This window comes from Erpetoichthys calabaricus, chromosome 4, assembly GCF_900747795.2.
Source record: "Erpetoichthys calabaricus chromosome 4, fErpCal1.3, whole genome shotgun sequence".
NCBI classification, from domain to species: Eukaryota; Metazoa; Chordata; class Cladistia; order Polypteriformes; family Polypteridae; genus Erpetoichthys; species Erpetoichthys calabaricus.
In genome coordinates, this window is record NC_041397.2 from 191,417,585 (window position 1) to 191,444,977 (window position 27,393).

The 27,393-nt window shown below is 36.3% G+C and overlaps 1 protein-coding gene across 2 annotated transcripts in view; it reads left to right on the forward strand.

The window, feature by feature from the left end:
* Positions 1-27,393, forward strand: part of LOC114650453 (immunoglobulin-like domain-containing receptor 2) — a 229,514-nt gene that overhangs the window by 146,566 nt on the left and 55,555 nt on the right. Inside the window, exons 4-6 of one of the 2 annotated variants that reach the window (XM_028800096.2) lie at positions 8,095-8,151; positions 13,681-13,827; positions 18,953-19,114. In XM_028800096.2, the coding sequence (XP_028655929.1) occupies positions 8,095-8,151; positions 13,681-13,827; positions 18,953-19,114 (366 nt within the window). The remainder of the gene's footprint in view (positions 1-8,094; positions 8,152-13,680; positions 13,828-18,952; positions 19,115-27,393) is intronic. The other variant, XM_051926141.1, reaches the window with a different exon arrangement.

The window sequence follows — 27,393 nt, forward strand, 5'->3', positions numbered from 1 at the left end:
GCAAAACATATAAATAACATGAAACAAAGCAAAAACATTCAAAAGATAGGCAGATGGTATTACAATTCTGTTTATATGGATGACATAATGATAATTATGAATAAAGCTGTCAAAGTGAAAGTAATATTGTAATATTTTACCCAATTTTTCCCATTTATAATTTTTTGATTGCATTCTAATCTGTTTAAATCTTAAAAAATCAGGACAGTTAAGCAGACCTTAATGGAATATTTGCCTGTAAATATGAATGACTGCTCTAGGCACTTGATGAAATGTTCTTGTGAAATGTTTGTTCTTGTAAAATATCACATCCTTCTAGCCGTCTATTTTCTAAATAAGATTTTTGCTTTGCTGGGTATTGGAAAGCCAAAGCTATGTTATGTGAAAACAGACTGAATAGATGTGAGGCAGAAAGTGTGCTGTACTACAAGGTTGTTGGTTAATATATGTTCCCCTGACAACTTCATCTTGTGAGTCATTTACAAGAAATGATGTCTATCTATTATAAAAAAAATCCTGTCTTGGAAAGCAAAAAGCAAGTCTACGATGCGTGATCTTCTCGGAAGACATTTTAAAGACCCGCGAGACCAAAGACACACCCTACTTACAATCTACCCGCGAGACCAAAGACACGCCCTACTTACAATCTACCCGCGAGACCAAAGACACGCCCTACTTACAATCTATCAAATAGGACAATAGGCAGCAAAACATTCAGTCTTGTGAAGGATTTGAGCACACAGATCCAGGGCTCTCAGTGCATATAAAGCGTATAAGGACAGTACGTTATAAATTAAATGTCGACATCTAATCAAAGAAGAAAGCAGCGCAGAGAAAAGAGACTCAAATGCATTGGACAGAAAAAAGAGCAAAAAAGAATAATCGAGGTGCAAATTCAGAAAATAAGGAAAGTAATTATCAGCCCGGGGCAAGTGGAATTGAAAAAAAACCACGTCCATTCCGGCACAGAATTAAAAGACAATGAGTAAAAGAAAGTAGAACTTCATAAAGACGTTTACAAACATTGGCGCTAAACACATGCAGAGCAGGTTAGAGACTATGAAACCAGTGAAATTAGAAAGGCTCAAAAAAAAAACAAAAAAAACGGCGCTATACACATGTGGAGAAAGTTAAAGGATATGAAAGTAGGAAAATTAGAAAATATAAAAAAAGAAAGTAAAGATCGCAGTAGCGCAAACAAACAAACTGCCTCATTTATCTATGCACCAGTCTAACTTTGGTTTTGCACAATAATTACTACACTATTGCACCTTAACATTTAATTCTACTTTATTCACATAATTTTACTTATTTATTATGTTCTACTATACTGTTATCTTTCAATCTATGACTTTTTGTTAATCTAACTGATATTCTTCTAACTTTGCACAGTTTTTGATAAGCGGATCAGGAGGCATTTCACAGTGTGTTGTCCTGTATAACTATGCATGTGACAAATAAAGAATCTTGAGAATTTCAAAAACGGAGTTTACCGCACATGCATTTATTAGTTACTCTGTTCATGTATATATATTTATCTGTCTGCTTATTTAAAAAGCTAAATTTACCCCAGGAGTCATAAACGTTCTGTCTAGCCCTTGTACAAAAAAATAGAGAAAAGCTGGGGTATCACCTTGGTAACCCCATGTACTTTTGGAACTGTGAGAGCAAAATAGCACGACTTTACAGACAGGAGTCCAATGCAGAACTCTACTTTTTTACTTTGTAAAAAAAAATTATTAACTGCTGATGATGTAGATCGTTTTGTATGTGCTGAAATTCCAAACTGAGAAACCTATCCTGACCTCATTAAAAAGATTCAGCATATTGGGACTCGCAAGATTACAAAAATTGTTTTTACAGAAGTTCTGAAATAAAAGTGAAACTAATGAAATAGCAACAATTCAAAGAAAAAAAATCTTAAAAGTTTGTATCCGGAAAACCAAACACGGGGGTTGGCGAGCGAAGCACCCTAGTTCTTCCTAAAAAATGTATTGTTATATTTTATCACCAAGGATAGACTTGCCCGCTGAATATGTTCTGTAAGAGCAATTCTTAAAGAAATGTTGAAGGCGTAGATGTTAGCAAATGGGCAGCAAAAATATTTTACAGTCACTTTGAGTGTGTACAGAATTTGAGGAGTGCTTGACAAATTCAAGTTAATGTAAGCAAAAAAAATTAAATCAAATTTTGTCACATACAAATTATACATACAGTAAAATATATATTGAAATGCTTAGTAGCTCAACTCCAATGCATTTAAAAGGAATATAAAATAACAATAACAATAATACATGACTTTATAAATATCAAAGATCATTAATATAATTTTAATATGTGATAAATAATAAATAATAACTAAATAACTAAATTAACTTTAATAACTTAATGTAACAGAGTTAACAATAGGGCATCATGTAGACCTGGACACTTTCCTTATTCATGGGCAATTATTACATGGATGTGATTGTGAATGCAGCATCCAAAAAATATTTAGGAGTAATGTTAATGTACAGTGAGGTGAAAAAGAAAGTACATCCACTTCGGAATGTTTTGATTTTATATAAGGAAAATATTTAACATTCATATAGTCTTAAACCCCCCGTTGGGAGTTCGCAGATTTCCACAATTCAGTAGCAATGCTGGACAGCCAGTTGGATTACACATGTTTGTCATTTCGTTTACTTGCAGTTAATCCGATAACTCCTCCCACAATCCTAAACTTAACCATAGTGTAACCAGGCATATCACGTATTACATCACGGCCAGAGTGCTGAAGGACCACGGCTTCACTCTATGGGGTTATGGCTGTTTCATGAATCATCAAATTAACATTGTTGAAAGTCACCTGATGTGATATTTTTCCATCAACGAGCAGATAGATGGCTTCAAGTCAACAACAGTAAGGAGCACAGAAAAGAAACAAAAAATTAAAATAAAAAAAACAAAAGCATGAAGTAGCAGCTCATACTGCACTTCACTTGCAGCTGGGTTTAGAAATCTAAATTTGTGCGACTTCCAGTAAGCTACATTATATTACATCTATTGCCACTAATTATTATACATTTTTTTAGACAAATGTGTAAGTGTAGGTGATGCATTCACATTAGTAGTAGTATTTTAAATATTAATTGTAGTAGTAGTTGTATTTTATATTATCTTTATTATTAGTAGTAATAGTAATGGTGGTAGTAGTAGTATTAAAATTGTTGCTTTTGTTGTTGTTGTTGTATCACATGTTACAAGTGATACTGTTTGACTATATTAAGTACCAAAGAGTAACAGCACAATGATACCCTGGTCCATTATTATTATTATTATTATTACTAATAAGACTTAATTAATAAAGGAAACAAATTAATTTGTATATCATTTCCATTAAATACTGTTGAAGTCCAAATCTATGGGTTACTCACACACCCAGTTCCCAGTTTTTCAAAATTTAAGATGATCATGACATACTTGAGATTATCCATGGCTCAGGAGTGTATAAGCAGCGTGAGTATCAACTGTATCGACTTTGCACAGAAGCTATCGTGTGATGACCTCATAGATTACTTTGCCTTCAGAAAATGTAGACATTGAGCTATTGTGATATGCAACAAAGAGACTGAAGAAGCCTTTAAACATTCACTTTCAAGTTTTGATTATTTTAAAAAAAGCATTTGCAATTGAAATTATGTTATAGTTAGATTTATAATATGTGCATCTTTATTTATTGTTTATTTACATATTTATTGTTCATATTAAAGTTGAAATAAGAAATAATTATGTAGTGGGTTGAGGGGTGGTGGGTGGGGTCGGATAGGGCCTCAAGAATATTCCAACTAGGACACCAATATGGCTAGGGGTGGCACCTGCTGCACATAATGAACATAAATCTCACATTGATCTCATCTGGCAAAAGAACATCTTGTGGTCCATTCAGATTCAGCTTTGAAGCCTAAGTCATGTTGCTTTGTTCTTTTTGGGGAGGTCTTCTACCCTGGATGAAATTGTTAAGTTCTTTGTAGTTTCTTGGACTACCATACGTTTGTTTTTTAGGTGTTTTTATTTTGACATCCTCTTTTAGGAATGTTGGTTAATGTCCAGAATGTTCTTATTGTAGGATGATGAAATTGAAATTGTTTCAAAATGGCCTTTAACAGACTGATGAACAACATCATACTTAAAATATAACGAAGGCAGTATGTGAGAATGACTGTAACAATACCAATAGTAAAAATATTACCTGCTTATATTAGAAAAAATGAATAAAGATAGATAAGCAGAGAAGAAAAACACGATAGCAGCACTTGTCATCAACAAAAGAAATAAAGAAAAAATGTATAGTAAATAAGTAATATAAAAGTACTTTATAGGGTATGGATATTTAAATCATGGCAACTTCAAAGAGGGTGATAAAGGGATATTGGTAAATTGAAGTCATATATTGATGGCACCTTTCTCAGGTGGGATTAAATCCTGAATAAATCTTACAGGGAGCTTTGAGGGACAAGTTTAAACCAAACAGAATGGTTTCTGACATTGCCAAGTGAACCTGCAACCCTGTACTTGATAGGTTGTGAGTTTTATGTGCTCCTTAAAATAAGCATAGCTAAAAAGAAAATCATTTTATGCATTTAATATACAAATATACAAAAGTTGTTCAAATTTGTGGGTGTAATAAACCAATCAAGATAGATCCCTTACAGTGGGTCTCAATTCGGAGATGTTTAATGTACATTTACACCAACATCACCATCAGTCTGGCCCAATAAACATCACATCCTGCCCTAGCTCTCTCCTTTTAAACAATGCTTTGGATTAAGTCCAGAATTCTTTATCAACAGAAGCACAGCAAACAGATGAAATATATAAACATCCTATTCCTTCTTCCTCCTTCCAGAGAGTGATATCTTAGCAGGAATTACAGCTTATTTGCAACATCTAAAATGCACTTAAATAATTACTCCCTCTACCTTCACTGTTAGAAAAATGCTTTTTAAAGAGAATTGTGGGGTTTTTTTTCTACCAGTTCCCTCAGCATTCCTGACTAACCATTATTCAGCAAGGGTGTTATTATAATTATCACAGGTAGTCATTAAACTAAACCTAAATGACAGTCATGCAAGTAGTAATTTGCTAAAATTAAACCATTTTTGAGTGTTTTTTACCTTACTGGTGTTTTTTTTTCTGACTTGTGGAAAATAATTGTCAGAATTACTTTAGTAATTTATATATATGCAAAGAAGCTTTATTTTAGGGGTATGTACTATATGTCAAGAAGCATTTGAGAAGTTTTTAAGACTCTCATGAGTCTAATTATGAATGTCAGTCTAATTGACAATAGCTTTGATAGGTTATTGTAACTGAGGAATGACTATCTAGTTTTGCGTTCTGTTTGGTTTAAAACTCTTCAGCTATTGTGATCAGTTTTGCAATCTTGTCCCCCAGACTTGTTGTGTTTACCTCTTATGTACTGTACATTAAGTTGCTTTGGATAAGAGCATTTGCACCATGAAATGACACGGCTGTTTTCATGTAAATCTACAAAAAAGAGTACATTGATGTCATTGTTCTAGAATTGAATCGGTTGAAGAACTCAAAATCCCAGCTGTGCTGTGCATGGCCAGCCCCTTCCCCTATCTGCGACAATTCTTGGCATTCAAGTTCTGTACCAACTCAGTTTTAGACTTGTGATGTCACTGATACACTCTTCACAGGAGAGTTATACAGAAATGGCTGCAAAATTTCACACCGTAATATCCTTAAAAGTTTCCTCATTAAAGAGTATGTTTAAAATAAATAGAAAAACATGACTGCTCCCCTTTATTGCCAAGTTTTATAGGATTGTTTTAGTCAAATTAGTTAGAAACATTAAATTGCTACTTCTGCATAAAAAATGCTTTGTAAATGTTATTAAGACCAAAAGAGGCTTTTGTTAATGTCTTGTTATATAACGGTATATGAGTAATAGATGTATTTTGCAGTACTTCAGTTGTTACCATAAAAGTACTACATAGGGTTTATAGGTTTATTGGGTCATTATTGTCACATGTACTGAATACAACGAAATTCTTACTTGTATTGTCATGAATCAAAGAGTAATTCATAACGAAATACAGTGAGATCTCTCCATCAGGGGAACAGGGCATCAGGGTGAAAAACTGGCCAATATAGTTAAATGTTCCAAAAATCATAATAAATACTTCCTCATCCGACTACACAGATTCCAAACCCTTCAAACCTTTAGAATTCTTTATTTTGTTTTGTTCTTCTGGCTTTTGAACTGTCAGCAGTCCTTCTTTACTTCAATTTTTATTCTTTACCTTAAATATCAGAGTCCAATATTATAATCATATATAAATGTGCATGAATTTTCATTAGCAAATTAGATTAATGACATATATTAAAATTAAAATTATTATACATTTTCTACCAAGGAATAAAGGAATCTGAACACTTAAAGAACATCTTTTCTTGTACTGCTACATCACTGACAGTGTGAAGGACAGGACTCCATTATAGCTAGAAGACATATACACTCTGCATCAAGCATTATTATGATTCAGTCATTAGGGCTTGAGACACTATAACATAGCCAAATAAACATTAATTCAAAAAACAATATATAAGATATTATGTTGATTCCAACTCTTTGTAGCTTTTTAGTGAATTGTGGCATTTGGTGATGACAGTATTGATAAATAACATATTCCTGGTAGACAAATAACAACCTTCAAGAAATAAGAACTTTATATTATTTAATTAAATACTTCCATAATGCTATGCAAATGCATAGCTCATTTGAACTCATCAGCAGAAAATTATAGCCTTCAACCTTCATTGCAAATAAAGTACACAAAATAAACTGGAAAAAGGGCTAACATAAAAAGAAATCAATCAGCTGACAATAAACACACCAATGTAGTCTGACCACTTATAAAATAATATGAAATAAATACAGAACCAAAGTGGAGCTGCAAATTGTCTAATTAGGAATTTAACCTATCCTCCACAGTAACAGTGTAGAAAAAGATTGTGTGGACCACCGGGGCACGTAAAGCCGCCCTAACCCAACACAGACAGACAGAGACACAAGTGTTGTACAGCGCGTTTTTATTTCCATGGGAAAGCATTTTCTCTCACTCACCACTGCAACATATTCCAAAGCACCAAAAACAAAAACACTCTTCTTCTCTCTTTCTCTCTCCCTTTCTCTCACCTCCACTCCTCCCATTCTTCCTCCTCCTCCTCCTCCTCCTCCTCCTCCTCCTCTAGCAAGCTTCATCCTCTTCCACCCGACTCTGGCTGTCTGAATGGAGTGAGGCTGGTCCTTTTATTTTGGCCCTTGGAGTGTTCCAGGTGGCTCATTAATCAAACCTGGAATCACTCCCAAATGTGGTGAAATTCCATAGTAGGGCTTTGCAGCTACCCCTGGTGGCCCCATGAAACCCAACATTGCTGTACCAAACTCCAACTCCCAGCATGCCCTGCGGGAATGCATGGTGCCTCAGCCACCCAGGAGGGCTGACCTCTAACATCCAGGGGGAGGTAGTACCTTGCAGATGCCCTTCCATCCACCTGGCGTCCCAGCCAGGTAATGGCCGTGGCTGCCTGTCACAATTGCTAATAGAATTGACATTCTTACCGTGGTTTAACTTTTGACCTTGGTACCCTTTTGTTATGACAGAATTTGGGTTTAAAAGCTATGGAAGGGTAACAAATATTACACTTAACATTACAGAGACAAAAGTACATGCCCATCTGATGAGAACACAGTAAGTTCAGTCTTTAGTCAAGATTTTTAGTTCTTTTTTTTTGTAAATGTCTGTTTATTCAAAGTACAAAGAGATTTTAAGGTTTACATTTTTTAAAAGAACAACAAATGAGTCTTTTGTCTTATTTCAATCAAGACATTTACAAATAATACCCATAGCAAAATTTCAAAATGTTAAAAAATCTTAAGGGATTTGTAATATCATTTCTTTTGGTTGCCAGTCGCTTTATTTCCTTTTTTAGTTTTTGCATTTTTTTTCTTTCCTGCTTGGTGTGGGCCCAGATCCTACCTCACTTCCCTCTGCTTTGTCTTTCCCTTTCTTCTCTCCCTAGGTAAGACAGGGGTGCTTGGTGATCTCTTGCCCAATTTTGATGTGGAGTATATGCCAGGTACCTGTACCTTAATCATTTTTCTTCTGTCTTGTCTGTATGTCTGCCCATGGTTTTCTTTTAGTGCTGTTGGTCTTACTTAATAATTATAATTAAAGTAAGCCACCTCTAGTTATACTATTACAATATATTTTTTGGGGTTACTGTAGTTTCTGGATATCATTTGAGAGACTTGCCTGCTTAATATCTTTGGGCAGTGGAGTGCAACTTGAGATGGCAGTCTTGTGAGGAAACATAATCTCTATAGTGCATGGCCTTTTTATTACACCAAAATTTCTTCATGCTATATATGATCAGTCAGATGCTTATACCCCAGGACCTATGATTAGAATTAAATGACTTCTCCTTGTCCAGTTGTAAAAGGCAAATAAAATACGTTGGTGTCAGATGAAAGTACCAACCTCAAACTCTCTGCTCCACGAACAAGAATCATGAATGAACTTCTTTGAGGAATCTACAAAATCAGATGAGGATGATTATGAGGAAGATTGTAATTTTCAAAGCATTTGCAGCAAAAGCACCTAGCATAATGAGAGATGGGACACCTGTGTTGCACGTCAAGAAAGTCAGGCTAGTTGAGTTACGACGATTAAAGGTATATGAGTAGAACCGTATTCTTTCACTGACAATATACCACTACATTATGCCTCCAGAAACAACCTGTGCAAAACTAAATGGATAAGAACATTCATGTTGCTACGTGGTTGTTATGTTGAGGCAATGCTCAAGATCACCAGATGGAAAGCTGGTTGTGTTGTGTTTCTAAATGACTCTATCGAGCATCTTGTTACTTTAAACATGAGACAACAGGCATGTACCAAAGGTCATTTTGGAAATGCATATAATATAAGAATATTGCATATTCTGGATCAAACTATTTTATTTTGTAAATATTATTTATAATGAAATTTTTACATTCTATTATGAAATCAATACATCATCTTCATATCAATTTATTTTTTATATTATATATACAGCATTTGTTTGGTGGTAGCTGTATCCATTCGTCAGGCATATTCTACATATTTAATAGCAGTAGATCATATAAATGTTTTTCTTTCTGTGTTTTCTATCAAATAAATAGTTCAGAAATTATCCAGTTGATCCAGCTTATGTCTAAGGAATTTTGTAGGTTTTTACATGTTGATGCAGATATTGATAGATACTGTTTTGTAATGAACTCTTACTTGTGTATTCAGCAGGTATGTATCTTATAGGCCACTACAGCAGAAGTTAGACTTTTTGAATGAATTTTCTTGGAAGCTTACTTGTATGCTTATCTTCATTCTCCATGGTGTAAAGTTTCAGTGTGATTGTTGTACTGCCCGTGCTCATCAGCCAAGTACCAATCATAGCACTCAGTAACTGCTTTCTACCTGGCTTTGTGGTTGTCAGGGCACAGTGACAACTTTTAGAAGCAATGCTTGTCATGGATGGATGTAGATAAGTGACTTGTGCAAAAGCAAACTTGGGAGCCATTATATAAATAAGAAAGTGGAAACCAGGGTTTGCAAAAAATAAAGTTAAACACCTTAATATCTGCAGGGCAACAGAAAGAGATAGAAAGCTAAAAATCATAGGAAGCACAGTTTGATAAAATAAAAACGCTAAGTAAAGACAATAAAATAGCTAACAAATACTGTTTTTAAAAACAATGAAATATCTAGTAAATATATAAGATTTGAGCCTTGTTTCTGTTTATGCCAGTTTCAGATGTTTGTATAAATGTTTGTACTTTTCTCTGATTATGTTTGTTTACATTTTACTTTCTAATTGGCTATCATCAAAGTTTTTATATTCATACTTTTTACTATTTTGATGCTATTTTGGCAAAGACGTTTTCATTTTTTTCTCATTTATTAAGTGGCTTGTATGGCAGTTTTTAGTTGCATGTTGTTGGCTTCATTATGTGGAACATCACTGCTACACAAATATTTAAAAAGGTGATGGGTTTCTCTCATTATTCTAATTTGGGATAAGAATCAAACAGGATTGTATTACTGTGCATATTTTCTTAGGGTTTATTTGCCATTTGTTTCCTTGACATTTTGATGCATTTTTGACTGTGTTTTTTGCTTAGTTGACTGTGTTTTTTGGCTTAGTTATCATACACTGTAGGTTTGATTCACTGGTATTTTGACAAAAGCCTGTTTTTCTGACAATGATTTTGCTTGCTCCTAAAATATGTGTTCATTTCCTGATTTTTTTTTCCAGGGATTTGGCTTGTTCTCATTTTTTCAAAAATCATTCCATCTATTTACTTTGATTATCAGAGATTCATAACATCCTACTCTATCAGGCATCAACACATTCCTGTTGGCATGTGTGACATCAGTTCAGCCATTTTATATATAAAGCAAGAGTGACACAAAGTTCCCATATCTGAACTTTGTTTCCAGAGACAATCTGAAATCCTTAATATTATAGTAGAGTAATTGCGTAGGGAATTGCCGGCTTCTTGCTTTGTTTTTGTCGTAAACGACCTGCTGGATGTCTTGTCTTAAAAAATAATCTGTCTAGAAACTGGTACATTTCAAAAAAAGTTTTCTTTATATTATTAATGTATAGCACAATGTAAGTGTATGTGCAGTTTGGACGCACAGAGTGGAAGATAGGCAGTGGAATGACAGAAGTATGGTTTCCAATCTTGAAGTCATTCTTTAAAAAACAAATAGATGCATAACACATTAATTAGTGAAATCCTTTCAGCCGGAATGAACTTAATGAATTATTAACCATTGCAGCCTTTGGTCAAGTATGATGTAAGACTACATGAAGTAAGCATCTTTTTGTTTTATACTGTATTAAATAAAATTAAGTTGAATGTTGGTTGGATATGCAAGTGAGGGTTTCACTGTACTCTGTACACATGACAGTAGTGCCTCTTCTGCTACTCTTACTGTTACTAAAATAGTTTAGACTACAAAAATAGTTTAGACTACAGTGGGTAGAGGAATGCTAATGAGAATTTGTTGGCAGCGGCTACTAAAACCCTTAATTATCTCGGGTGTACACGTCTCACTCCATCTTAGTCATATGTGTTTAAAAAACATAATAGAGTGAAAGCTGGCTAACAGTTTTAATTACATTACTTACTATCTTTATTAGTTTAGTTTGTCTTTTTTTACTTCTTACACAGTACTAAACCTGACGTTAAACAAGAAAGATGTGCTCATGGATTTTATACATACGTAGACATGGGTGGACTTTTTCTGTCGCTGTTCACTTGCTGAGTTTGTGACTTCTGTCTCCTTTCGACAAGTAAACTTAATGTTTATTTGGATTTAAAACGGGAGAATGACTTAATCAGTCTAGGACAGTAGTTCCCAACCTGTGGTACGTGTACCTCTGGGGGTATGCAGCAGACCGGTTGGGGGTATGCGAAAATAATATTGGTAAATATTATATAAAATACCAAAAAAAGGACAAATGACAAAATCGAGTCTATGATCAAGAAATTGGATCTGAAGGTGTTGTTCAGACAGTGTTTTCCGAAGCGAAATAGTGAAAATAACTGCAATTCCACTCTTTCATGTACTACTTCGTTGGCAGTGATATTCTGTTGTTAGAGATAATCTTGATAGAAGACAGAAGTGCCTAAAAAAAGTCTGATATAGAGACAGACAGCATATTTCTGTACACTTCTTAATTATAATGAATCATTTTTGCATTCTCTATGAAAATATGTTCAAAATGATAAATTTCTTGAAGTGATTTAGTTAATCTTAGAATTGAGGGGTCTATAGTAATTGGAAAATAGAGAAAACCAGATCCATGTCTTAAATCCAAAGTTCCTTGTATGCATAGCAGAAATAGCAACATTGGGTTTTCCTCTCACACAGGAAAAGTGTATCATGATTTGTAGTCCTTTCATACTACACATGAAGTGTTTTGTAATATTGTTTACTTTTCTGTTTTGTTATTGTCATTTATTTTTCATATTTTTGTTGGATTTTACATCGGGCTGTACGGGTAGTATAAATGTTTCTTTATAGCAATGTGCCTGTCACTTTCTTAATGGGTGCCAAGGCAAGGTATTGGGCAAGCTATTTGTCTAGACTTAACCTTCAAGTAAATGAAAGACTTTTTCACAATCAATAATAAAAAACTTTCTCTTGTTAACAGCTGCAGGCTTCTGATTATAGAATTGTCTCTACCACAGTTCTCCTATCATTACATTTACAGACGTTTGCATGATTGAGTTGCATGAGACTTTTTACTGAAATGTAAATTATTGACCTTGGAAATCAAGCATAATTCTCCCAGAGCTTCATTTAGTATTGGGTGTTTCGCTTCGTTGATTTTAGACTTAAAAACTTCTCTTTGTATCACTACTGCTTAATAATAACAAGGGTGATTTGGACTGCACAAGTTATAAATGTCTGTCTCTTTTGAATTTACATTTTAAATTATATGCCAATATCTATTACCAGATGGGCTTCATGCAAGGGATAAAAGCTCCTTCATGTTACTGATGAGTCTTAAAATTGCTTTCCAGTTTTTTGGGGGAAAAATTCTTCCAGGTTTTGAAGAATTAGTGTTATTGTAAGGGTTTAAGATAAGTTTCCTTGGTAGGTTTTAATTAACTTATTTATATTTTCTACGTATGCAGAAGATTATTTTTCATCTCATATATTGTGGAATTAAATTTGGCCCAATTTTCGTTCAATTTACGAAGAACTCTGAATAATATAATTTCATCCTTGCTGTTAATTTTCATTTATTAAGGAGGGATGGAGTTTACTGGAGTCTCAACTTTACATAAATTTAGAAAAAACAATAATTGTAGTTACATATACAAAGTAAAGATTTGTAAAATACAGTAAATGCTATATTGGTATTTGATGGTATTAATGCAGAGTTTAACTTAAAACCTACCATGCTTTCTGTGAAGTTATATCTCAGGCCAGGGTTCTGCAAAGTCAGTCCTGGAGGGCCATAGTGGCTGCTGGTTTTAATTCCAATTTGATTGTTTAATTAGAAGCCAATCATTGTCAATAACATCTTATTTATTATATGCCCTTTTAGTGTTTTTATTCCGCCATGCCATGTCATTTTTATATCGTATGTTTTTTTTCCACATATATCATCCAAATGATTTGTAGCCTGAAGCAGACGAGTTTTTCTAAGTCCTTTTACTTTTTTCTCTTCAGTTTCCTTCCTAATATTTTACTAAGCCTGATAGTACACGATGAATACGCACAGATTAAATGGAAACAAGTTAGATGTACAACTGCTGGTTCTTTTATCATTTGCATCTTATTCCTAATAAGGAGCAAATTAAAAGCAGGAAATGCTATTTAAGACTGAAATAGGAAATTAACAGCGGAACAGCAATAATTGATTTCTCATTAAGAAATTAGGTTGGAACAAAAAGTGCAGCCACTCAGTCCCTCCTGGACTGACTTTGCAGCTGACCCCTTTATCTGGAACTACTAAAATGCATTTATAGCATATTATGTTGAAAAACTGAATATGACATCTTGTTGGTTTATGCTAAAGCTCTTGCTTTAACTTTTTTTTCCCTAGAATGGGTATTTGTGGGTGTGGTGATCTTGGGAGCCTTCACTTTCATCCTCTTCATTGGTATTTGCTGGTGCCAATGCTGCCCTCACAGTTGCTGTTGCTATGTGCAGTGTCCATGTTGTCCGGAATCCTGCTGTTGTCCCCGACATTGTGAGTATGCAGCTATATTTTCCTACCATAGTTTGCTACAGATATATTTTATTAAAACAAGTAACATCAGCTGGAGTCTGGGCAAACACTGAATAAGAATGTAGTTCGATATTACATAAAAAATATAATTAAAATAAATGTATGACAACACTTTAATAGCTTATGAGTGAACAGAAATGATTTGATATTAGTCTTACCACTTTCCCAAGGTTTGTTGCTTGCTGAGTGTGGCTTTAGTTTTGTGAGCTACTCTATGGCACTAAAGATCTAACTCTCTTTCATTTTTTGTAGACGTGCTCTGCTGGCATTATGTTTTCATTCATTCATTCACTCATGTGTTCATCTTCTGATCCCATTTGTTTTATTACAGGATAGATTTCTGATATTAACTCTCAAAACTACTTAATGTGCTTTATGCAAAGTTTTCCAAGGTTGAATGAATTCCTTCATTTGAACAGCACATTATTCAGCATTCTTGATAATGATTTTTTGTTTTGACTTGTACGACTATTTCAATTTGTATTGCAATTATAACTGTTTCATTTGATACTATATTGGAATCTTAGTCTGTAAGGTGCCTTGTAGTGGTGCTTGTTGTGAGTGACACAATATAATATTTGTCTTGATTATCTAATAGGTTAATCAATTGGCAAGGGGTTGCCAAGCATAAATGATGCCAAGAGCCTAGGAAATATGTACCTCAAAAAGGAATTAAAAGAGTGATAGAAGCATAATATGGATCAAGTGACAGTGCCCCGGGACACTAGGAGATAAGTGACCCAGCAGATGTCAGGGATGCATGTCCCTTCTCTTAAAGAAGTAAAAAACAGTCAGGGGGTTGATAGGAGGCCAGAACACCACATGGATGTTAGATGGTACAATATTGTTCCAGGATGGAAGAAATGGAACATGTTAGTTAGCAGGATTGTAATTGTGTTTCTCTAGCTCATCTGAAAACAGAAGGAACTTAATTGTGTTACCCATTTGTGGACTATGAAAGACAAATACAATTTAGACCCACCTTACTGAGATATAAAAAATGTTTCTAAATCAGGAGGTGAGTTGGGTGAAAGGATTACTTTTGGGAGAAAGATGATAGGACTCTTGTATGTGTGTGTGTGTGTGTGTGTGTGTGTGTGTGTGTGTGTGTGTGTGTGTGTGCGATAGAGTGAGAGAGAGAAAGAGAAATGCTATTGTGCAGTGCTCTTAGTTGGGCAAGTGAATAAGCCACTCCTCCTAAAAGATCAATGACTGTAGGTGAGCTCAATGAGCTTGCAGGATAATAGTCTTCATTGTTTATTTGCATTATTACTTGTGTTTTGTTTTCAAATAAAGCCACCACTTCTGTGTACTTTGGTATCCTTAACATCAGATTTGACTAGTCCAGATACAATTGATTTAAATCTCCTATAAGATAAGAATGATTGTTATAACCAGAGATTTTGTACTAGTGCATGTGCTTATAGACAGAGATATCGCAGAATGAATTCTAAAATATACATGCTTGTTATTTTTTTTCTCCTTAATTTTTTGTCTTTAGTCACCATTTCCTCTGAATTGTATTAATTTCTGAATGCATGGGAATATTTATATTTTAAGGTTTTAAAATTATAACATCAGAGATGTTTAATGGGTGTGAACTGCAATGCCGAAGTACTTAAATTATTGTGATATGGCAACTACAGGACAAAATGAAGCATGATGTTACACTCGAAAAGATCCTTATAAAATTAATCTAAGCTTTTATATTCAGTTCCATTCTAAAGTTTCAGCGCCTCTGGCCAAATGACATATTTTGTTAACATATTAAGTAAAAAAAATAATAAATACATCTTTGACAGCAAACAGACTAGAACAATAGCATTTTTATGAAATGTTAATGTACAGTTACAATTTATTTGATGGACTGAAAAAAATGTGCAAGAATAAAATAGTAAATATGGCATTTAAAAATGTTTGAGCACTCTTTCATTTTTAATGTCTCAGAACTTGTTAGGTCGTTAGTCAGGACAAGAACCATCTTGGTTGACAATCCAAGAGCCTGATATTTCTTGGAATCAATTATTGTGCAACACTCAACAACCAGGGGCTCTTCCAAGCAATTGACTGAAGATCTAAAAATTGAATTGTTGCCTACAAAGAAGGATAAGACTATAAAAAGATATTGAAGCGCTTCCAGGTAACAATTGTAACAGACTGAAATGGCAACTGTGGTTGATCAAAACAAGATCTAGAAGACCAAGTAAACTGACAAATGTAATAGGACATATACTGTGCAAGAAGAGGAAACCCCCAACAACCCCGCTTACCCCACTCCCCAAATGACAAGGGACCTACAGGCAGATTTAGCTGAAAACATGGTGGTGGTGCACCACTCTACGGTTCAGCATTACGTACATGGACATAGCCTTCATGGAACAATCATCAGAAGGAAACCTTACCTGCAATTCCATTATAAAAAACAACATCTTAAATATGCAAAAAAAACATATGCATAATACAAAAGCATATTGGAACCAAGTGATGTGAACAGATGAAGGTAAAATCAAGCTCTATGGCCACTATCCTATAAGGTTTGTTCAAAGAAAAAGTAACATTGTGGAAAAAAAGAACACATTGCAAACTGGTACGTTCAGGGGTGGATCTATTTTATTTTGGGGTTGTGTGGCACAGGAAAGCACAGGGAAGACTGGATTTGACTAAATATCAAAAATCCACAAGGAAAATTTTGGACAGTCAGGAAAATGAAGCTGATAAAGGGATGGTTTCTACAACAAGATAACTTTCCAAAACGCACTTTGATATCTACTCTGAAAAGAATTATCTAAAGAAACATAAGGTGAAGGTTTTGGAATTGCCCTTGCAGGCTGCATACTTGGAACATCACTGAAAATTTGTGGGAAGATCTTAAATGTGGTGTGCACACAGGACAGCCCAAAAATTTGTCACAGCTAGAAGTGATCTGCAAGAAGGATTGAGAAAAAAAAATTCAAAACTAGACCACAAAGATTCATAGCTGGCTACAAAAAAATATTAGCAAGCTGATATTTTTTATAAAGGGGTAATAAGTACTGACTTAGTAGAGTAAGCGTTTACAAATACCACATTTACTTTTTTATTTTAATTTTTCATAACTGTACTGTACATTAACATATTCATTGAAATGTCATTGTTTTAGTTTGCTTTTGAGATTGTTCTTACTATTTTGAACTTCAAATGTCAATAAAATATGTAATTTGGCGAGGGCATACAAACGTTTTCATTGAACAGTAATTACTGTACAGGCAGTAGCATTTTGCTGTCTGTTGACTTGAAGGATGCAATATGAACATTGTAACAGATTTAATACACATGAAATATGGTCACTATGTACATTAATTGAAGTTGTATCTGCTTGTCCGTCCATTTATTTTATTCATTAGATAAGGCCAAGTCAGGACTGGAAGCTACCTGCAACATATATTTGTAAAGGACAGGAAATCAGCCTTGTTGTGTAGTTTTTAAAACACCAATATAGTACCAAAAATTTTTACGGTAATCAAAAGTCAAAAAAGCAGGAAATGCTATAAATAGCGGTATTTGCAAGCTCATTTCCCCCACATTCTTATACATTAATATAATCATTTATGGTGCCTGTTGTGTTCAGTCCACTGCTTCTAGCTGTGCAACTAAGCTGATAGTCTAATATTTTCAAATAAACACACCACCTCATGAACAGCAATCATAGCACAGTCAGACTTTGGTTTTAGTTTAAAGTATTCGTTTTGGTGTTAATTGACATTTTCCTGAGAAGCATATTGATTACGAGTCAGCATGAATTTAGACTAGGGGTAATTGGAAATAAATACCAATTTTGATATTAGGAAAGTGAGTAATATTGGTTGGTATTTAATCATGGAATTATGCCAGATTTCAGGGTTCCCACTTTATTCAAATAGATCAAGAGATATCTATGTAACAAAGAAACCAAAAACTGACTATTTCAATGACTAGAAAGTGGTGGCACTCCAACTGTAACAAAATGCTTTGAGGGATTTAGCTCTGGTACATTTCCAGATTGCATATTGACACAAACAGTGCATTAAGGATCTTGTACCCCTTTAACTTCTTACCATCCTGGCATTTCTAGAAAAATAAACTGCTATACCAGAGTACTGTTTATAGACTACAGCTCAGCATTTCCCTTTGTTGAGCCATCAAAGTTGATCAAAGTACCCCACAGAATAGCACAGGGCTTGAAATTCATTTCTGAAATTTTGGGGTGGGGATCCTCCCCCTTAAATTTAACACAAACTGGGATATCAGGCTCCGGGGGGAGAATGAAAGTATTTTGGGGGAGGTGGAGTTCAAAAACCCACAGTTTAAAAACACTTTGATTTTAATATTTTGAGCATTTTTAATGTCCCCTAGTCTGTGGTTGTGGTGTGTGTCTGTTTGTTTGTGTGTTCGCCCTCTGATGGAGAGGCATCCTGTCCTGGGTTTGTTCCTGCCTTGCATCCTATGCTATCTGGGATAGGCTCCAGCAGACCCCCGCAACCCTATTCAGGTCTAAGCGGGTTAGAAAAATGACTGAATAACAATTTATTCTTTCAGATGATTACATTTGTTAATAAAACAGTAGATAAAGTTCAGATAACTTGTTATTTCTTCTATTTTAACTTTAAATAATTATATAATTTTGCACGTAAAAATGTCTATTCATATTGTGGACAAAACACAGACTGTGCAAATATTGCATTAGTAGAGTAATTAAAAAATCTGAAGAATGTAAAATGGGCTGAGAAAATATAAAATATGTGTAAGTAAGCCATCCAATTTTCTGCAGGTTTAAAACTATTGAGTACTGTTAATTGAAGAAATTGAGATATTTAGTTCAAATATAATTAACACATTCTTGGGTTAGGTGACACAGTAATGCAGATTGATTAGCGCTGCTACTTATTTAGCATACTAGGTTCAAATCCAGCACCTGATTGTGTGTGTGAAGTTTGCATGTTCTCCTTGTGCCTTTCTGATTTTATTCTGAATTGGAATAAGCGGGTTTAAGATTGACAATAATCAAACTTCTCAAATGTTGTATATGTTTTCTTCAAGTACTATATATTTCTTATTTGTACTATTGCAGTGTACGAAGCTGGGAAGGCAATAAAAACCGGAGCCATCCCACATCTTCCAGTTGTTTACCCCCCTTACTATGTGCCTAATGTACCACTGGCCACCATTGGGCCTCCGTCAATAATTGAACAAAAACGACAACCTCCAGTCAAGGAGAACAGTGTGATAGAGGGTAAGGATAAGAAGATCTTTTGCATTTGTTTATCAAACTAAGTATCATTATTTGATGAAAGATAGGTATGAACTGTGCTGTATAACCCGAACAGAAATGAAAGGCACTGTATAATATGGATGGAGGATATGAAAAGTGCTATATAATATGCATGATATATGAAATGTGCTGTATAAGATAGATACCAAAAGTGCTGTATAATGTACTGTAAATTGATAGATCTGAAACATGCTTCCTTAGATTGATGAACAGATATGAAAGTTGCTCTATAATATAGACATGAAAAGCACTATTTATAGATGAATAAATGCAAGAAGTATAAAGTAGATTCAAAGAGAGCTACAAAAAGCACTATAAAAGACAGACATGAAAGTTACATGTACTAAACAAGATACAGTTAGGTCCATAAATATTTGGGCAGAGACAACTTTTTTCTAATTTTGGTTCTGTACATTACCACAATGAATTTTAAATGAAACAACTCCGATGTAGTTGAAGTGCAGACTTTCAGTTTTAATTCAGTGGAGTGAACAAAACAATTGCATAAAAATGTGAGGCAACTAAAGTATTTTTTTAACACAATCCCTTCATTTCAGGAGCTCAAAAGTAATTGGACAATTGACTCAAAGGCTATTTCATGGGCAGGTGTGGGCAAGTCCGTTGTTATGTCATTATCAATTAAGCAGATAAAAGGCCTGGAGTTGATTTGAGGTGTGGTGCTTGCATGTGGAAGATTTTGCTGTGAACAGACAACATGCAGTCAAAGGAGCTCTCCATGCAGGTGAAAGAAGCCATCCTTAAGCTGCAAAAACAGAAAAAAACCATCAGAGAAATTGCTACAATATTACGAGTGGCAAAATCTACAGTTTGGCACATCCTGAGAAAGAAAGCAAGCACTGGTGAACTCGGCAACACAAAAAGACCTGGACATCCACGGAAGACAACAGTGGTGGATGATCTCAGAATCATTTCCATGGTGAAGAGAAACCCCTTCACAACAGTCAACCAAGTGAATAACACTCTCCAGGGGGTAAGCGTATTGATATCCAAGTCTACCATAAAGAGAAGACTGCATGAAACTAAATACAGAGGGTGCATTGCAAGGTGTAAGCCACTCATAAGCCTCAAGAATAGAAAGGCTAGATTGGACTTTGCTAAAGAACATCTAAAAAAGCCAGCACAGTTCTGGAAAAACATTCTTTGGACAGATGAAACCAAGATCAACCTCTACCAGAATGATGGCAAGAAAAAAGTATGGAGAAGGCGTGGAACAGCTCATTATCCAAAGCATACCACATCATCTGTAAAACACGGTGGAGGCAGTGTGATGGCTTGGGCATGCATGGCTGCTAGTGGCACTGGGACACTAGTGTTTATTGATGATGTGACACAGGACAGAAGCAGCCAAATTAATTCTGAGGTGTTCAGAGACATACTGTCTGCTCAAATCCAGCTAAATGCAGTCAAATTGATTGGGCGTTGTTTCATGATACAGATGGACAATGACCCAAAACATACAGCCAAAGCAACCCAGGAGTTTATTAAAGCAAAGAAGTGGAAAATTCTTGAATGGCTAAATCAGTCACCTGATCTTAACCCAATTGAGCATGCATTTCACTTGTTGAAGACTAAACTTCGAACAGAAAGGCCCACAAACAAACAGCAAGTGAAAGCCACTGCAGTAAAGGCCTGGCAGAGCATTAAAAAGGAGCAAACCCAGCATCTGGTGATGTCCATGAGTTCAAGACTTCAGGCTGTCATTGCCAGCAAAGGGTTTTCAACCAAGTATTAGAAATGAACATTTTATTTCCAGTTATTTAATTTGTCCAATTACTTTGAAATGAAGGGATTGTGTTAAAGAAATGCTTTAGTTGCCTCACATTTTTATGCAATCGTTTTGTACACCCCACTGAATTAAAGCTAAAAGTCTGCACTTCAACTGCATCTGAGTTGTTTCATTTAAAATTCATTGTGGTAATGTACAGAACCAAAATTAGAAAAAAAGTTGTCTCTGTCCAAATATTTATGGACCTAACTGTAGATAGATATGAAAGGTGCAATATCATAGACTGCTGTGAAAGGTACTACTGTATATAAAATAGACAGTTATGAAAGGCATCATGTTAGATAAATGGCAGTGTTTGAAATGTTCAGTATTGCATAGATCAATATGAAAGGTGGTATATTAAATTATACTATACATGATAAATGAATAAATATGAAGTGTGCTACCTTAGAAAGACAATAAAAATTGACATACTGTATAAGAGAAATATGATGGTGCTATATAGGATAGATAAACTTGAAGTGTTTTAGGTAGATAGAAATGAAAGATCCTATATTAGACAGATAAATGTTAAAAGTACTAGAAAACATATTTGGGTTGCTGTGAACTGTACCATATAAAATAAATTAATAGATATGAATGGCACTATATAAAAGAGATGAATATATACAGTACAGTATATGAAATGTGCCATGCATAGAGTATTATGTATGATAGATCCTTACAGTAGGTAGATGTTAAAGGCACTGTACAACATGATTGAATATGAACAAAGAAAATCACAGATTACTAGTAAAACCTATGAGGTTCTTCATTCCATTCATCAGTTTGTAGGCTAACGCTAGTTGTAGCAGACTGATGCAGTAGAGCTATAAGAAAGCCACAATAAGAAGTGCACCATCATGCTGACCTCAACCTATTATCAGCAAAGACAGTTTCAAAATGTTTTAAAGTAAATGATTTTATAATATCAGAAGTGTTTTTACTTCAGTTCAAATAATTATTTTTTTTAACAAGTTAATGAAACAACAGTGCTCTGCAGGGCACATTAATTAATCCTATGTATGATTTCCTATTTTAAACTTGATGAATGTCTCAATAAATGCACTCCATCTTTTTCTTTTGGTGCACACCATTTGAAACTGTTTTCGTTCTCTGCAACACCCTTACCTACATGCTAACCATGTGGGGTCATGTTGTAATCCAGTTCAACTGTTTTTATGGTTCCTCACTACACTGACACCTATGTTGCTAGTGACCTCCATCCTTGTAATCTGTTTCATTGTCTTGTTTCCTGTTTACTTCTCATTGATATATTTCTTAAACTGAGGAACAACTCAGGGAAATGACTACATTTCAGTATTATATGACAATCTTGGTTTTTTTTCTTTTTAGCACTTCTAAATGAATCTAAATATACAAGCGTCAGTGGCACTCCGAGTTCTAGCACTTTTTAACACAGTGTACTGTAAGTTCTGCCAATGAGTCAGACTGAAAACGCTCTTCAGCTGTGTTCAGTACAGCTCTCTGTATGCTTATGTATTCCACAAGGCACAGTCTTCCTTATTCTAATATTTTGTCAAGTTGCATATTGATTTAATTATTTAGCCATATTTATCTGACTGATCCATTTAAACATATAAATGTTTGAAAAAGCAGGTTGGTTGGGGGACCACATCTGTAGGAAGAATAAGGTAGTGTGTGACAGGAGATGTCCTGTAAGATACCCTGGCGATGAATGCAATGACTGTGGCAACATTGCCAGTTATACCAAAGTACAATCAGGAGGGGGTGCTGTACACCAATAGAATGGATAGTGGCCTGGAGATAGATAGATAGATAGATACTTTATTAATCCCAAGGGGAAATTCACATACTCCAGCAGCAGCATACTGATAAAAAACAATATTAAATTAAAGAGTGATAACAATGCAGGTATAACAGACAGTAACTTTGTATAATGTTAACGTTTACCCCCCGATCTCTTCCGTCTGTCAGTGGAGCAGGACATTGACAGCAGTCTGTTGCTGAAGCTGCTCCTCTGTCTGGAGATGATACTGTTCAGTGGATGCAGTGGATTCTCCATGACTGGCAGGAGCCTGCTCAGCGCCCATCGCTCTGCCACAGATGTCAAACTGTCCAGCTCCATGCCTACAATAGAGTCTGCCTTCCTCACCAGTTTGTCCAGGCGTGAGGCATCCTTCTTCTTTATGCTGCCTCCCCAGCACACCACTGCGAGAAGAGGGCGCTCACCACAACCGTCTGATAGAACATCTGCAGCATCTTATTGCAGATGTTGAAGGACGGCAGCCTCCTAAGGAAGTATAGTCGGCTCTGTCCTCTCTTGCACAGAGCATCAGTATTGGTAGTCCAGTCCAATTTATCATCCAGCTGCACTCCCAGGTATTTATAGGTCTGCACCCTCTGCACACAGTCACCTCTGATAATCATGGAGTCCAGAAGGGGCCTGGGTCTCCTAAAATCCACCACCAGCTCCTTGGTTTTGCTGGTGTTCAGGTGTAGGTGGTTTGAGTCGCACCATTTAACAAAGTCCTTGATTAGGTTCCTATACTCCTCCTCCTGCCCACTCCTGATGCAGCCCACGATAGCAGTGTGTCAGCGAACTTTTGCATCTGGCAGGACTCTGAGTTGTATTGGAAGTCCGATGTATTTAGGCTGAATAGGACCGGAGAAAGTACAGTCCCCTGCGGTGCTCCTGTTTTGCTGACCACAATGTCAGACCTGCAGTTCCCGAGATGCACAAACTGAGGTCTGTCTGTAAGATAGTCCACGATCCATGCCACCAGGTATGGAGTTGGCTATTGCTAGAACACAGATTTGCACTAAGGGCAGAAGCAGACCAAAGAGTGTAGGGAGGGGGTGCCCCAAGCCAATTGGTGGCTTCCTAATCTCCTCTATGGACAACTATCCTTGGGATGGGCTTGCATCAGTTTAAAGGAGGAATAAAGACGAGAAAGAAGAGAAGAAAACCCACATGTCAGATATAGGTAAAATCTATTTATAGTTAGACCTAGTGTGGCTGAAAACTATTTAGGTCCCTTATTATTTTGGACATATTTCTCACAAGTACCTTTCACCTTACACCCATTACACTTATTATGTTTAAAATAAACTTTTTTTTTTTATATTTTTAGACCTTGTTAGTTATATTTTGATTCAGGATCAGCTTGAGAGCACCCCATACAGGCCACAACATATAAAATCTATATATATAATTCACTAAGCCAGGAAACAAGTAGCCGACCATGGAAAACATGCCGTCATTTCTGTTTGTCTGTGCCACATTCCACTTGCACCTCTGAGCTACGTTGACTTTTCATTAGTCAACCTCAGTGGAATCTTGGTTCACACAGAGGCAGCGCGAGACAGAGACAGAGGCACACACAGGCAGCGCGAGAGAGAGAGCCGCGCGCGCACACACACACACACACAGAGGCAACGCCCGCCTCGAAAAACATGCCGTCATTTCTGTTTGTCTGTGCCACATTCCACTTGCAGCTCTGAGCTACGTTGACTTTTCATTAGTCAACCTCAGTGGAATCTTGCTTCACACAGAAGCAGCGCGAGAGAGAGCCGTGCGCACACACACACACACAAACACACACACACACAGAGGCAACGCCAGAGAGAAACAGAGGCATAAACAGACGCACACACACACACAGAGGCAACGCCACACAGGCAGCGCGAGAGAGAGAGCCGCGCGTACACACACACACACCACAGGATCACCTGTGACATTGCCTTCACATTGTTTTCCTTTTATTTATAATCCTGTTGAGCACATCAGACACCCAGGCAAAGAACACTGAATAATCAATAGCTCCAACTACTTTGCCCGCCCCCACTCCTCACCTGAGCCGGTTTCGTCTCTATTCAGCAGTGTTTGCCAAACTCGGTCCTGGTGAACCCCTGTGGCTGCAGGGTTTTGTTCCAACCAGATTCCTAATCATTAATGCCGGTGAAACTCATCCGGGATAAGTCGGTTTTTCAAACGCAGCCGTGTAGCAGATTAGTCTAGCAAGATGTAATAATCCCAGATGAATGCACGGCCTCGCGCTGAGTGAAAAGCCAATATATATTGAGTCTACAAAACATGATCACCAAGTCTTTGATAAAAGAACGGGCGCATTTTTTTCACACAAGCTGAGTGGGTGGGTGTTAGTTAGTTAATTAGCAACTGGAAGGATTAAAAAACATTGAAAAAGCGGCGCGGATTGGTTTGCAGCGTGTAAAACAGTTTGTTTGTCGCGGATAATTTCCTATCCACACAGGGACAAACCGGGAAGTGAACCCACAATCTTCCACAATGCACCAGGCCACATGTTCATTTTTTCCCCTGTGCTTAAAAGACATTAAAAAACTGTTTCTCAACTGTGACTCCCGAACAACTCAGTACGCGAAAAGCGGCCAGAATCGCAAACAACAATGAAAACTCTACGTGACTCACAGGTAGTGATGTGCCGTTCTATACTAAGGTTTCGACACTGTGTCGAGCTTTCAAAGCACTGCAGATTTTAATACTTGATCGAATAATGACATCTGTGATTTAAGGATTTCTCATTTTCTTTCTCAAATGTGCTTACCTATATCATGTCAAAGTACAGGGATAAACCTTTATTTTCTGTCTACTCCGTTTTAATTAAGACAGACCAAACAAAACATTTAAGGCTATTAAATGTGATCTCAAGAAAAGATCAGGGTTAATTATAATACTAATATTGAATGTGAGCTATGGACCCGCTATACCACAGCAACACATTGCCTTCAAGCCTGCTCTCGCTCACTGTAACTTACTGGCTTTCTCTCTCTCTCCTCACTCGCTCACACACTGCACAGGGGAGAAATGCCCAAACCACGAGTCTACACTGTGAGTGCGATGATTATTTATTTAAAAATGGGCTTTTGAAGGAGAGCTGTGGACCCGCTATACCACAGGATCACCTGTGACATTGCCTTCACATTGTTTTCCTTTTATTTATAATCCTGTTGAACAGATCAGACACCCAGGCAAACAACACTGAATAATCAATAGCTCCAACTACTTTGCCCAGCCCCACTCCTCACCTGAGTCGGTTTCGTCTCTGTTCAGCAGTGTTTGCTAAACTCGGTCCTGGTGAACCCCTGTGGCTGCAGGGTTTTGTTCCAACCAGATTCCTAATCATTAATGCCGGTGAAACTCATCCGGGATAAGTCGGTTTTTCAAACGCAGCCGTGTAGCAGATTAGTCTAGCAAGATGTAATAATCCCAGGTGAATGCGCGCCCTCGCGCTCAGTGAAAAGCCAATATATATTGAGTCTACAAAACATGATCACCAAGTCTTTGATAAAAGAACGGGCGCATTTTTTTCACACAAGCTGAGTGGGTGGGTGTTAGTTAGTTAATTAGCAACTGGAAGGATTAAAAAACATTGAAAAAGCGGCGCGGATTGGTTTGCAGCGTGTAAAACAGTTTGTTTGTCGCGTATAATTTGCTATCCACACAGGGACAAACCGGGAAGTGAACCCACAATCTTCCACAATGCACCAGGCCACATGTTCATTTTTTCCCCTGTGCTTAAAAGACATTAAAAAACTGTTTCTCAACTGTGACTCCCGAACAACTCAGTACGCGAAAAGCGGCCAGAATCGCAAACAATAATGAAAACTCTACGTGACTCACAGGTAGTGATGTGCCGTTCTATACTAAGGTTTCGACACTGTGTCGAGCTTTCAAAGCACTGCAGATTTTAATACTTGATCGAATAATGACATCTGTGATTTAAGGATTTCACATTTTCTTTCTCAAATGTGCTTACCTATATCATGGCAAAGTACAGGGATAAACCTTTATTTTCTGTCTACTCCGTTTTAATTAAGACAGACCAAACAAAACATTTAAGGCTATTAAATGTGATCTCAAGAAAAGATCAGGGTTAATTATAATACTAATAACAAGAGCGATTATAATGATACAGTACAAAAGTAAATACTAATTGAAAGAGCCGGGAATGCATGAGGTGAGGCGTCTTATTTTGTTTAACTCTTGCTATCGTATAGTACATTCTGCCTGTCGGCATTAGTTATATTTATATTTTTTAGACATCAGACACTAGAAGCTGCTGACGAACCCTTCTCTTCGTTGTCAGTCTGTAGCTACGAAAAAATAAAAGCAATACGACTTTTAACAGACGTCATTGAAGTGTATCATAACTTTCTGTAACGTTAATGAAAATGGCCAGGAGGTGTCACGAGAGAGGCGAGTGTCAAATGCTTCGAAGCTTCAATACGATTTCCGACACAATTGCTTCAAACGTGTTGATGCTTCGCGAGGCTTCACCCCGCCCATCAACGTCCTTCCCCTCTCCTCCGGATTTTTCAAATGTTAATTTTTTCCCTGTGCTTAAAAATCATTAAAAAAGCGGCCTGATTATGCGGCGTATGGTTGGTACGCCGCGGGTTGGCTAGTAAAGTATAATGCAATGCATATAAT